The sequence below is a fragment of the Engystomops pustulosus genome, chromosome 6, assembly GCF_040894005.1.
Source record: "Engystomops pustulosus chromosome 6, aEngPut4.maternal, whole genome shotgun sequence".
Taxonomy (NCBI): Eukaryota; Metazoa; Chordata; class Amphibia; order Anura; family Leptodactylidae; genus Engystomops; species Engystomops pustulosus.
In genome coordinates, this window is record NC_092416.1 from 25976774 (window position 1) to 25992142 (window position 15369).

The following is a 15369-nucleotide window of genomic DNA, read 5'->3' on the forward strand; positions in this document are numbered from 1 at the left end:
GACATTACACAAATGTCAGGTACTTGTAGCCTGGGAGACAGAAAATTAAAAAAAAGTGAACCTCCCCTTTAAGAAACTGCAGCCTTCATCTGTCCAGTAGTCATCACGTGACTCGTTATCTTCTCATCTCTGACTGCTCATTTACAACCTACAGCTGGGAGGAGACGTAGCTGCTGTGACTCACCCCCCTCCCCTCTCCATAGACTATTTTCTAACCAATTTTTATTGGTGTCCCATGAAAGAAAATTGCTCAGTGAAGTCTGTACTTCCTGAGAATGTTATTTTTATAAGCGACATTCTAGAATGTTCTTGCAGTTCTCTGTATGTTAATTGCTGGGAGGGGCCTAGCACCTGCGACTCGCTCTCCATAGATCCCCCTCCCCTCTCCATAGACTACTATATAATTGAAAAACTCCCCGACCTGCTGTCTAACTTCTTGGGAAAAGTTTCCTGTTTCACCTCTTAAATGGGTTTTCTTGCAATTTCACCGAAAATTAAACAATTTGTCCCGGCCCCAATCCCTTCTTAAAGGAAATTGTTATTTATAGAATGTCAGGAAAACCCCTTTAAGAGAGGGCAGATCTTGAGAGACTGATTCTACGCGGAGGGTGTAGATTTTTTTTGGTATTTTTAATGATGGCAGTAAGGAGGGGCTTCCTGTTGAGCAACCCCCCTCAGGCAGCGGAGCGGATACTCAATGCAGTGTCACAGCTTCTCCTCCAGGGGGCGATAGAGCCTGACATCTGTCCTGCCCCCCCAGGTCATGGACGGTCTCCTTGTATCACAGTATCTGGGTTGATAAGTCTGGATCACCTTTCAGAGCCGCAGCTGATCCCCGGCTCGTGTTCTGTCTCTTTAAGAGGAGGAGGAGCCTCCATTTCTTTGGTGGTGATGTTGTTATTGTTGGCGCAGTCCTTACAGAATGAACCCTCCCCCTGTGTGGTGCCGCAGCGGGTGCAGGGAGATGGGGCGGAGCTGCTGACAGGTTCCCAGTGCCAGGGGGAGGTGTCCTCCTCGCTGGGCGCTTCTTCTTCCGCAGCAGCAGTACTGGGAGATGGGGCGAGGACGCCCCCTAGTGGGTGCAGGAGGCCGTTGTGCTCTTCCAGGCGACACTCCTTAGTCTTGATACCTACAGCCTTCAGGATGGTGTCCATCTGCTTCATGTAGTCCAGGTGTCCATTCACCTATGGAGTAGACACGAGATCAGTATCAATGTGCGACCATTGTGCGTCCTATAAACACAGTGCAAAATGTATTCCCCCCCCCCCCCTTAAAGGGAACCTGTCAACAGGCGTGACCATACAGACAACAGCCAGTGTGAAGTATTATCCATGGAGAGCCCTGTAACTGTACCTTTATGTGTTGTTGGTAGTAGCAGCAGGACTGTGGAATATGGAATTATATTCCTGGATTGTAGCTTCTCCATGTGCAGTGTGTCCACACACTGCTGTGCTCTTAGAGCCCTGCAGCCAGTGTTATCTATTTAAGCATACCCCTGTTACCTTGTGTGTAGTAGCAACAGGACTGTGGACTGAAATATGCATTTTTATCCCATTACTGTAGCTTCTCCAAGTACCCCAGGGGAATGTACTCACACTGCTTAGCTCTGTGCTCTCTGCAGACGGTGTCAGGTATTGTCCCTGGAGAGATGTGTTCTCTGACCTTTGTGTATGTTTTTGTAGGAGCAGGACTGTGAAATATGGATTTATATTCCAGAATTGTAGCTGCTCCAAATGCAAAGGGTGGGTGTCCTCACACTGCTGTGCTCTGTGCAGCAGTGTTAGGTATTGTCATTCAAGACATAAATATTCATACCTTTGTGCATGTGATTAGTAGCAGCAGAACTGTGTAATATGGATTTATATTCCAGGACTTGTTCATCTCCAAGTGTCCTCTTAGCGCTCTGCATTAAGCTGCTCCACAGCCTGAGTCACTGTTGTCATATTCAACCAGAAGCATGCTACAGATGCGGGGCCGTGGAGCAGTTCAATACACAGAGCTAAGAGCACAGCAGTGTGAGGACACGCCCCCAAAGCACTTAAAGAAGCTACAATCCTGGAATATAAACCCATATTTCACAGTCCCGCTGCTACTAATACTACATGCAAAGGTATGATTACACTTGTCGCCAGGGTCAATACCTAACACTGGCTGGAGATAACACAGAGCAAAGCAGTGTGAGGAAACACCCCAGTACAAACCTGAAATATTAATGCCTACTTCACGATCCTGATTATGTAAATTCCGTGGACCAATTTGTGTAGTCCTACATTTGTGTATGATAGTAGCAGCAGGACTGTGAAATCGGCATTTATATTTCAGGATACTACACTGGCTACAGAAAGCACAGAGCACAGCAGTGTGAGGACACAGCCCCAGTACAATCTATGAATATAAACTTGGGGATAGAAAAGCTGGGTAACCACATGGGTACGATGGTCAGGAATTGGCGCTGGTGGTGATTACGTGGGAGTCGCGGTGCGATACGTGATCTCATTGCTGCAGCTGGATCTCAGCGCCAGACGAGGGCGAGGTCTCAGGATACGAAATTACAGAAATAGAAGGAAATTCTGAGAATATAAAGTGGATTATCGCTGCGGGTAATTATAGGGGGCAGCGCTGCGCCATTGTACCCAGCAGCTGCCCCCCTCCCTCAATATACACGACCTGCTGGGCCTGAGGGGCTGTGAATGGGACGGCGGGTCAGCGCATAACCTGGAGGTGTAATTAAGTTCTGCCAGGTGGGGGCGCCGCGCCAATTATCTGCTGTGAGCCTCAGCGCTGACCATTAACTCAATGACAAAACACGGCAAAGAAATGTGCAGAGAAAAACAGCAAATATGTGGGCGAGACAGGCTGGGACTTGTAGTACCACAGGCCATGGACTAGGAGAGCACAGAGAATAACATACAGACAGGCTGGGAGTTGTAGTACCACAGGTCATGGACCAGGAGGGCACAGAGAATAACATACGGACAGCTGGGAGTTGTAGTACCACAGGCCACGGACTAGGAGAGCACAGAGAATAACATACAGACAGCTGGGAGTTGTAGTACCACAGGTCATGGACCAGGAGGGCACAGAGAATAACATACAGACAGCTGGGAGTTGTAGTACCACAGGTCATGGACCAGGAGGGCACAGAGAGTAACATACGGACAGCTGGGAGTTGTAGTACCACAGGTCATGGACCAGGAGGGCACAGAGAATAACATACGGACAGCTGGGAGTTGTAGTTCTACAGATGCTACAGTACTAATCTGCTACACGGCCCATATTATGTGTAATGTAAAGCTGGGACTTGTAGTCCCACCGCAGGTGATGAGCAGCTAGTATGTCTCAGGTCCCAGCAGTCTCCACATCTAAAGCTTTTATCACCTGTAACGTGCAGCGCCCTCCCCCTGCCGGAGGTGATAATGCATCCCCTCAGGGGTAAGTACTCAGGCCTGGCCTATATATAACCCCACAGACCCATCACCGCTCCACAGCACGAGCAGCCGCCGCTCCAGGGGAAGACGTCTAGTGCTGAGAGATGGAGGCCGGAGGTGACATGACTTATTCATCACTAGCGGCTCCTCTGTAGTATCCTCCTCTGCTCCACATCCAGCAGGGAACAGGGAGGGAGAGAGGAAACTGACACGTGAGTGCACCCGCAGCATCTCCAGCTCCAAATAATCATCCCCTACTGATCCTGAGTTATACTCCAGAGCTGCACTCACTATTCTGCTGCTGGTGCAGTCACTGTGTACATACATGGCATTACTTATCCTGTACTGATCCTGAGTTATATCATGTATTATACTCCAGAGCTGCACTCAGTATTCTGCTGCTGGTGCAGTCACTGTGTACATACATGACATTACTTATCCTGTACTGATCCTGAGTTACATCCTGTATTATACTCCAGAGCTGCACTCACTATTCTGCTGCTGGTGCAGTCACTGTGTACATACATGGCATTACTTATCCTGTACTGATCCTGAGTTACATCCTGTATTATACTCCAGAGCTGCACTCACTATTCTGCTGCTGGTGCAGTCACTGTGTACATACATGACATTACTTATCCTGTACTGATCCTGAGTTACCTCCTGTATTATACCCCAGAGCTGCACTCACTATTCTGCTGCTGGTGCAGTCACTGTGTACACACATGACATTACTTATCCTGTACTGATCCTGAGTTATATCCTGTATTATACTCCATAGCTGCACTCACTATTCTGCTGCTGGTGCAGTCACTGTGTACATACATGGCATTACTTATCCTGTACTGATCCTGAGTTACATCATGTATTATACTCCAGAGCTGCACTCACTATTCTGCTGGTGCAGTCACTGTGTACATACATGACATTACTTATCCTGTACTGATCCTGAGTTACATCCTGTATTATACTCCAGAGCTGCACTCACTATTCTGCTGGTGCAGTCACTGTGTACATACATGACATTACTTATCCTTTACTGATCCTGAGTTATATGCTGTATTATACTCCAGAGCTGCACTCACTATTCTGCTGGTGGTGCAGTCACTGTGTACATACATGACATTACTTATCCTGTACTGATCCTGAGTTATATGCTGTATTATACTCCAGAGCTGCACTCACTATTCTGCTGCTGGTGCAGTCACTGTACATACATGACATTACTTATCCTGTACTGATCCTGAGTTACATGCTGTATTATACTCCAGAGCTGCACTCACTATTCTGCTGCTGGTGCAGTCACTGTGTACATACATGACATTACTTATCCTGTACTGATCCTGAGTTACATCCTGTATTATACTCCAGAGCTGCACTCACTATTCTGCTGCTGGTGCAGTCACTGTGTACATACATGACATTACTTATCCTGTACTGATCCTGAGTTACATCCTGTATTATACTCCAGAGCTGCACTCACTATTCTGCTGCTGGTGCAGTCACTGTGTAAATACATGACATTACTTATCCTGTACTGATCCTGAGTTACATCGTGTATTATACCCCAGAGCTGCACTCACTATTCTGCTGCTGGTGCAGTCACTGTGTACATACATGACATTACTTATCCTGTACTGATCCTGAGTTACATCGTGTATTATACTCCAGAGCTGCACTCACTATTCTGCTGCTGCTGGTACAGTCACTGTGTACATACATGACATTACTTATCCTGTACTGATCCTGAGTTACATCCTGTATTATACTCCAGAGCTGCACTCACTATTCTGCTGCTGGTGCAGTCACTGTGTACATACATGACATTACTTATCCTGTACTGATCCTGAGTTACATGCTGTATTATACCCCAGAGCTGCACTCACTATCCTGCGGCTGGTGCAGTCACTGTGTACATACATGGCATTACTTATCCTGTACTGATCCTGAGTTACATCCTGTATTATAGCCCAGAGCTGCACTCACTATTCTGCTGCTGGTGCAGTCACTGTGTACATACATGACATTACTTATCCTATACTGATCCTGAGTTACATCCTGTATTATACTCCAGAGCTGCACTCACTATTCTGCTGGTGCAGTCACTGTGTACATACATGACATTACTTATCCTGTACTGATCCTGAGTTACATCCTGTATTATACCCCAGAGCTGCACTCACTATTCTGCTGCTGGTGCAGTCACTGTGTACATACATGACATTACTTATCCTATACTGATCCTGAGTTACATCCTGTATTATACTCCAGAGCTGCACTCACTATTCTGCTGGTGGTGCAGTCACTGTGTACATACATGACATTACTTATCCTGTACTGATCCTGAGTTACATCCTGTATTATACTCCAGAGCTGCACTCACTATTCTGCTGGTGGTGCAGTCACTGTGTACATACATGACATTACTTATCCTGTACTGATCCTGAGTTAAATCCTGTATTATACTCCATAGCTGCACTCACTATTCTGCTGCTGGTGCAGTCACTGTGTACATACATGGCATTACTTATCCTGTACTGATCCTGAGTTACATCATGTATTATACTCCAGAGCTGCACTCACTATTCTGCTGGTGCAGTCACTGTGTACATACATGACATTACTTATCCTGTACTGATCCTGAGTTACATCCTGTATTATACTCCAGAGCTGCACTCACTATTCTGCTGGTGCAGTCACTGTGTACATACATGACATTACTTATCCTTTACTGATCCTGAGTTATATGCTGTATTATACTCCAGAGCTGCACTCACTATTCTGCTGGTGGTGCAGTCACTGTGTACATACATGACATTACTTATCCTGTACTGATCCTGAGTTATATGCTGTATTATACTCCAGAGCTGCACTCACTATTCTGCTGCTGGTGCAGTCACTGTACATACATGACATTACTTATCCTGTACTGATCCTGAGTTACATGCTGTATTATACTCCAGAGCTGCACTCACTATTCTGCTGCTGGTGCAGTCACTGTGTACATACATGACATTACTTATCCTGTACTGATCCTGAGTTACATCCTGTATTATACTCCAGAGCTGCACTCACTATTCTGCTGCTGGTGCAGTCACTGTGTAAATACATGACATTACTTATCCTGTACTGATCCTGAGTTACATCGTGTATTATACCCCAGAGCTGCACTCACTATTCTGCTGCTGGTGCAGTCACTGTGTACATACATGACATTACTTATCCTGTACTGATCCTGAGTTACATCGTGTATTATACTCCAGAGCTGCACTCACTATTCTGCTGCTGCTGGTACAGTCACTGTGTACATACATGACATTACTTATCCTGTACTGATCCTGAGTTACATCCTGTATTATACTCCAGAGCTGCACTCACTATTCTGCTGCTGGTGCAGTCACTGTGTACATACATGACATTACTTATCCTGTACTGATCCTGAGTTACATGCTGTATTATACCCCAGAGCTGCACTCACTATCTGCTGCTGGTGCAGACACTGTGTACATACATGACATTACTTATCCTATACTGATCCTGAGTTACATCCTGTATTATACCCCAGAGCTGCACTCACTATCCTGCGGCTGGTGCAGTCACTGTGTACATACATGGCATTACTTATCCTGTACTGATCCTGAGTTACATCCTGTATTATACCCCAGAGCTGCACTCACTATTCTGCTGCTGGTGCAGTCACTGTGTACATACATGACATTACTTATCCTATACTGATCCTGAGTTACATCCTGTATTATACTCCAGAGCTGCACTCACTATTCTGCTGCTGGTGCAGTCACTGTGTACATACATGACATTACTTATCCTGTACTGATCCTGAGTTACATCCTGTATTATACCCCAGAGCTGCACTCACTATTCTGCTGCTGGTGCAGTCACTGTGTACATACATGACATTACTTATCCTGTACTGATCCTGAGTTACATCCTGTATTATACCCCAGAGCTGCACTCACTATTCTGCTGCTGGTGCAGTCACTGTGTACATACATGACATTACTTATCCTATACTGATCCTGAGTTACATCCTGTATTATACTCCAGAGCTGCACTCACTATTCTGCTGGTGGTGCAGTCACTGTGTACATACATGACATTACTTATCCTGTACTGATCCTGAGTTACATCCTGTATTATACCCCAGAGCTGCACTCACTATTCTGCTGCTGGTGCAGTCACTGTGTACATACATGACATTACTTATCCTGTACTGATCCTGAGTTACATCCTGTATTATACTCCAGAGCTGCACTCACTATTCTGCTGCTGGTGCAGTCACTGTGTAAATACATGACATTACTTATCCTGTACTGATCCTGAGTTACATCGTGTATTATACCCCAGAGCTGCACTCACTATTCTGCTGCTGGTGCAGTCACTGTGTACATACATGACATTACTTATCCTGTACTGATCCTGAGTTACATCGTGTATTATACTCCAGAGCTGCACTCACTATTCTGCTGCTGCTGGTACAGTCACTGTGTACATACATGACATTACTTATCCTGTACTGATCCTGAGTTACATCCTGTATTATACTCCAGAGCTGCACTCACTATTCTGCTGCTGGTGCAGTCACTGTGTACATACATGACATTACTTATCCTGTACTGATCCTGAGTTACATCCTGTATTATACCCCAGAGCTGCACTCACTATTCTGCTGCTGGTGCAGTCACTGTGTACATACATGACATTACTTATCCTGTACTGATCCTGAGTTACATGCTGTATTATACCCCAGAGCTGCACTCACTATCTGCTGCTGGTGCAGACACTGTGTACATACATGACATTACTTATCCTATACTGATCCTGAGTTACATCCTGTATTATACCCCAGAGCTGCACTCACTATCCTGCGGCTGGTGCAGTCACTGTGTACATACATGGCATTACTTATCCTGTACTGATCCTGAGTTACATCCTGTATTATACCCCAGAGCTGCACTCACTATTCTGCTGCTGGTGCAGTCACTGTGTACATACATGACATTACTTATCCTATACTGATCCTGAGTTACATCCTGTATTATACTCCAGAGCTGCACTCACTATTCTGCTGCTGGTGCAGTCACTGTGTACATACATGACATTACTTATCCTGTACTGATCCTGAGTTACATCCTGTATTATACCCCAGAGCTGCACTCACTATTCTGCTGCTGGTGCAGTCACTGTGTACATACATGACATTACTTATCCTATACTGATCCTGAGTTACATCCTGTATTATACTCCAGAGCTGCACTCACTATTCTGCTGGTGGTGCAGTCACTGTGTACATACATGACATTACTTATCCTGTACTGATCCTGAGTTACATCCTGTATTATACCCCAGAGCTGCACTCACTATTCTGCTGCTGGTGCAGTCACTGTGTACATACATGACATTACTTATCCTGTACTGATCCTGAGTTACATCCTGTATTATACCCCAGAGCTGCACTCACTATTCTGCTGCTGGTGCAGTCACTGTGTACATACATGACATTACTTATCCTGTACTGATCCTGAGTTACATCCTGTATTATACTCCAGAGCTGCACTCACTATTCTGCTGGTGGTGCAGTCACTGTGTACATACATGACATTACTTATCCTGTACTGATCCTGAGTTACATCCTGTATTATACCCCAGAGCTGTACTCACTATTCTGCTGCTGGTGCAGTCACTGTGTACATACATGGCATTACTTATCCTGTACTGATCCTGAGTTACATCCTGTATTATACTCCAGAGCTGCACTCACTATTCTGCTGGTGGTGCAGTCACTGTGTACATACATGACAATTTCATCTTTTCTTTTTCTCTTAGACACATAATGTTAAGTGACAGGTGACTTTTCATGTAACAGTCTTAAAGGGATAGCCCATTAAAGCCTAGATCCTGCAGACTCCTTTCCCCCTGTATCACAGCTGTCAGTCCTATAACATGTAAGGTGCACAGTGAGGCGTGAAATCCCAGATCGCCGCTGATGCCTCGTGATGTAGGACGTGTAGTAGGGGCTGAGTGATGCCCGGGCGCTCAGTATAGAAATCATGTCTCTTATGTAAAGAGCAGTATAAGCGTTGGAGCAGAAGGGGTAACATATGTGCCACAGGCAAGGAGGGAGGGGGCAGACAAATGTAGGGGAGTGGAGTACGTCCTGCCGCACAGCTCATGCCCGCAGCACAATGGGGATATCACACTGGACAATCTCAGCACTGCTACATCAGGGGAGCTTCCTTCTAATATTAGACAAGTCTCATTCACATCCATGTTGTCAAACTGCAGTACCAGACCCAGCCCTTGGTTCTGTGTGGCACTGTTTTTGTAAAAAGCCTTGTTCTATGGCTTCATCCAGCTTTCCCAGGAACAGATGTAACTAAGAAATATCTGAATATAATCTATATAAGTATGTGATGGTTTTCTATACAGATACATGGAGTGCGCTCAGGACCCGCTCGCTCTGGGGATTAGAACCAGCGAAGGGGCCGCTGGCACAGAGACCACCCTCACATCTTGTGCTGGATTAGATGTTCATCTTATTAGCATCTTCACATCCAAGAGCGAAACCAACGGGGATTAAGAGATAATTACATCTGATGGAGATGGGAACAAAGCTCCACGGATGTAACATATAGAGAGCGAGGAGTAAGGGACATGGATGTAACATATAGAGAGCGAGGAGTAAGGGACACGGATGTAACATATAGAGAGCGAGGAGTAAGGGACATGGATGTAACATATAGAGAGCGAGGAGTAAGGGACACGGATGTCACATATAGAGAGCGAGGAGTGAGGGACATGGATGTCACATATAGAGAGCGAGGAGTGAGGGACATGGATGTCACATATAGAGAGCGAGGAGTGAGGGACATGGATGTAACATATAGAGAGCGAGGAGTGAGGGACATGGATGTAACATATAGAGAGCGAGGAGTAAGGGACACGGATGTAACATATAGAGAGCGAGGAGTAAGGGACATGGATGTAACATATAGAGAGCGAGGAGTGAGGGACACGGATGTAACATATAGAGAACGAGGAGTAAGGGACATGGATGTAACATATAGAGAGCGAGGAGTAAGGGACATGGATGTAACATATAGAGAGCGAGGAGTAAGGGACACGGATGTAACATATAGAGAGCGAGGAGTGAGGGACATGGATGTAACATATAGAGAGCGAGGAGTGAGGGACACGGATGTAACATATAGAGAGCGAGGAGTAAGGGACACGGATGTAACATATAGAGAGCGAGGAGTGAAGGACATGGATGTAACATATAGAGAGCGAGGAGTAAGGGACACGGATGTAACATATAGAGAGCGAGGAGTGAGGGACACGGATGTAACATATAGAGAGCGAGGAGTGAGGGACACGGATGTAACATATAGAGAGCGAGGAGTGAGGGACACGGATGTAACATATAGAGAGCGAGGAGTGAGGGACACGGATGTAACATATAGAGAGCGAGGAGTAAGGGACATGGATGTAACATATAGAGAGCGAGGAGTGAGGGACACGGATGTAACATATAGAGAGCGAGGAGTGAGGGACATGGATGTAACATATAGAGAGCGAGGAGTAAGGGACATGGATGTAACATATAGAGAGCGAGGAGTAAGGGACATGGATGTAACATATAGAGAGCGGGGAGTAAGGGACACGGATGTAACATATAGAGAGCGAGGAGTGAGGGACACGGATGTAACATATAGAGAGCGAGGAGTAAGGGACACGGATGTAACATATAGAGAACGAGGAGTGAGGGACACGGATGTAACATATAGAGAGCGAGGAGTGAGGGACATGGATGTATAACATACATAGTGGGGAGCAGTGTCTATGAGCACCTACCACAGATGACAGGTCCACGTTCACCATTCTGCGGTCATCCAGGTCCACGGGCTGTAACCCGGCCACGCTGAGCTTCACCGAGGAGCTGCGGTACACAAAGCTGAGCAGCCAGTCACCTCTGCAGGGGATACATCAGCATATAATACTCACAGTCACTATACAGAATTCTGGATTCCTGCAGTCACCACTAGATGGCGCTCACTGAATACAGATATCATACATAACCCACAGAGCTCAATCAATGTTCTGCACTTCTACATGTAAGAACGGTCAGGCCAGCAGTGCATTTTACCCTTGAGTTCCATTCACTGACAGCAAGCAGTGCACTGAGAATATTGGAGGAAAAGACAGATAAAAGTGCCTATACTGTAACATATGATGAGAGCTATCACAGCCCGGGCAGGCATGATGACATCATCCTCACAGTCCTCCCCCACACACTCCGCTCCCAGATCTATTCCCGGTTTTGTGTAATCAGGATAATTATTTATCGCACTATTTATTCCGCTGCAAACAATGAGTAATGGTCCGGAGGAGGGGGGAGTAATACAATGTATACACACACATATATATGTACCTATACATCTATGAGCTGCGGGGGAGGGGTACTACCTGCAGTAGCCATTTATGATCCTGCCGGCCACGACTCGTGTGAGGGGCTTCCATTTCTTAACGTCTCCTTCCACGGGGGCCCCCAGCAGCACCACGTCCTCAATGATCCCTTCAGCACCTGCAAAGAGGATACAGAATAATAACTGGTAATACTGGATTACAGGAAATCTACCACCAAAATCCATCCTGATAAACCCGGGACATTACTCATAGATCCAGGCACCGGGACTGTGGTATCTTCTTATATTTGTTATCCATGGTCTCCATCCTTCCAAAATCAACTGTTAGAATTCTGCTAATGAGCCAGAAGGGCTTTGGGGGCATTACCAGAGCTCCTCCATGCTGCAGCTTCACAGGCTGATAAACTGTGCAGAAGCATTTCCTCTCACTGACTGAGATTACATCAGGCAGAGGAAGGGGGAAGTGCTGAGAGAGGAGGGGAGACAGTGTAACAGCTTGTGAAGCTGCAGCATGTGAGAGCCTCTGGCAACACTCCCCAGTAGCCCTGCTGTCTCACTAGCATAAATATCAAAGTTGATTTTAGAAGGAAGGAGGCCATGGATAACAAATATCTGTGATCTAGCATTATGCTAATGAAGCTGAGGGGCTACGCTAGCCCTTCTGTGATCTGATTTTATAGGCTGTTACACAGTCTCACCCCCCCCCCCCCCACTTGTTCAGTCAGCAGGAAGTCTGAGTGTTACATCCTTTAAGGCCAGATCACAGAGGGGCTTGTATTTGTTATCCATGGCATCCTTTTAAAATTACCTTTTATAATTCTCCTAATGAGCCTGTAGGGCTCCTGGGGAGTGTCACCAGAGCCCCTCCATGCTGCAGTTTCACGGGCTGTTACACCGCCTCCCCCTCCTCTCTCAGCACTTTACCCTCCCTCATGTAATCTCACACTGTGGTAGGAAGTGCTACTGCACAGTGTAACAGCATGTGAAGCTGCATCACAGAGGAAGGGGTCCATAGACAACAAATATAAGATGATACCACAGTCCCGGTGCCTGGATCTATGAGCAATGTCGCTGGTTTATCAAGATGGATTTTGATGGGAGATTTCCTTTAAACCCTAAACCTACCATATACAGAGAGGATCGTGCCAAGCAGTAATCACTTTGCATAACAACAAAAGTAAGTCAAAGAAAGTTGGGTGAAGAGAAATATGAATTCTGTTACAGAACCCAAAAGAAGTGAAACCCAGCTTTCCTAGATACAGATAAGGGATGACTGCAGAACTCCATTTACGGTGTGCATTATTCCTGGTGCACTCATTTTTTGGGCCAAAATAGATTGAGAGCCGACCCTATTATAGGTCATTGGGGTCATCACATAATGGATTTGACATGTGTTGTGGTTTCAAATTTAAAGGGGTCGTCTACTTAGTCATCAAAATCAGTTTGATAGTCGAACCCCTAAAAAACACTCTGCATGAAAATCAGTTTGATAGTTGAACCCCTAAAAATCATCTCTGCAGCATGGCACTCCACATAAACAAGACCCCCAATTAGTTACTTACCCCCTATGGTGGAGCAACCCCTTTAGGATAAGTATTCAACGTGTAAATCCTTGGCTAAAACCCTGCCCCCTACATGATGCCAAGGCTGAGTGTGCCTCTTACCTGCCTCCTGTGCCAGCTCCTGTAGGCAGAAGTATAAGACCCGAGCCCCTAGGCTGAAGCCTATTAGTGTTACCGGCCGCCGTCCCTGAAAACGGAGAACAGAACCGGATTTTATGCCAAGCATACCCACCAGTCACATCTATGGGGAATGGGGAAGGAGGATTGTGCCACTCTCACCTCTGACCTCCCTCCTCGGGGTGCCTCAGGGCACTGGATGTTTAGAGGAAGAGTCACTGACTGTGTACTGGGAACTGTAAGCCTCAATCTTTATATGATTGTACTGCATAAACTCACCACAGGGTGGCGCTCTTAGATTGGAGGGGTCCATTGGATCTGACATGCAAAACCCAACAGCGATCAGATGTGACATGAATTATCTGCTGCTCAGTCTCATTCAATAGGAATGGAGCAAAGCTGCAATACCAAGTGTGGCCACTAATCTAAGTCAGGCGCTCTATTTAGTGGACTGTGATCAGACCTAAGATCTCTGATATACAATGGGGCGGGTGTCAGACTTACGCTATTCATCAATCATAAATGGAATCCCCTTTAACTAATCGTCTTCTTTGTTACAACTTTATCCCCTATGAAAGGAGCACAAATGTCTTGCACTGCGCTGACAATTTGTTGCAATGTATCAGTGTAATTCAAATGTACCAGTTTGGAGCCTGACCTGCAACTGTAACAAATTCTCAGCGGTGAGAAGTTTTGGGATATCAGTCCCCTTGGGGTTATAATAGAGACTTTGCTTTTAGTGTATGACCCCTGCATGAACTAAGTAACTATAAGAGGGGAGGGGGGTCCTCTGCTCCGCTATGAATTAATAATGTCACCCCCATGCCGGAGGAAACGCCAGCACACCAGCCGGGGGGCTGACACCACCCACACAGCTGTGCCTGACCAAGTGGCGACATGGAGAATAGCAGGGACGTGCGGCGCGGCTGCTCTGCATAAGTAACGTAATGAAGTGGCCGCGTCTAATCCGCAATTATCCGTCTTCAGCTCCGAGGACATATGGTCGTTACAGAGATAGCTGTCAAGAAATAAAATCACCCGCCTGCTAGACGTCAGCCCCCACCCGCAGGTGTGTGACCCCCTCATACACGCAGTGATTCATCAAGCCTTCCCACGTGTCTCTGCATATAGCGAGATGTGCTGCAGGGAGGGGGATAACTCACCCCCCCCCCCCCCCACCCGCTACACATACAGAGACACGAAGAAAGACAACGCTGAAATGATTGTCCTGCCCTGACACATTGTAATGACCCTGCCCAATCCCTGCTCTATGTCTCTCCCCCCCAACTCCATTACCTGCTGTCTGCGGAGCAGTATGTGTGCCAGATGCTTCCCAACCTCAGCGGAGCGGCTAAGGCAAACACCCCAGGGGTTATCAATCACGCTGGCCACCGTGATTAGGGAGGCCGGCCACGTCAGGGCAGCCACAATACCTGGAGATGAGAGAAGGAAGGACACAGTGACTGCAGCAGAATAGTGAGTGCAGCTCTGGGGTATAATACAGGATGTACCTCAGGATCAGTACAGGATAAGTAATGTCATGTATGTACACAGTGACTGCACCAGTAGCAGAATAGTGAGTGCAGCTCTGGAGTATAATGCAGGATGTAACTCAGGATCAGTACAGGATAAGTAATGTCATGTATGTACACAGTGACTGCACCAGCAGCAGAATAGTGAGTGCAGCTCTGGAGTATAATACAGGATGTACCTCAGGATCAGTACAGGATAAGTAATGTCATGTATGTACACAGTGACTGCACCAGCAGCAGAATAGTGAGTGCAGCTCTGGAGTATAATACAGGATGTAACTCAGGA

At 46.4% G+C, this 15369-nt stretch overlaps 1 protein-coding gene across 1 annotated transcript in view; it reads right to left on the reverse strand.

The window, feature by feature from the left end:
• Positions 1 to 609: 609 nt before the first annotated feature.
• The window catches only part of TMCO4 (transmembrane and coiled-coil domains 4), a 29509-nt gene continuing 14749 nt past the window's right edge, over positions 610 to 15369 (reverse strand). Inside the window, exons 10-14 of the mRNA XM_072155167.1 lie at positions 14848 to 14984; positions 13537 to 13621; positions 11913 to 12030; positions 11301 to 11418; positions 610 to 1184 (exon numbers count right to left, since the gene is read on the reverse strand). Of these exons, the coding sequence (XP_072011268.1) occupies positions 810 to 1184; positions 11301 to 11418; positions 11913 to 12030; positions 13537 to 13621; positions 14848 to 14984 (833 nt within the window). The 3' untranslated portion in view covers positions 610 to 809. The remainder of the gene's footprint in view (positions 1185 to 11300; positions 11419 to 11912; positions 12031 to 13536; positions 13622 to 14847; positions 14985 to 15369) is intronic.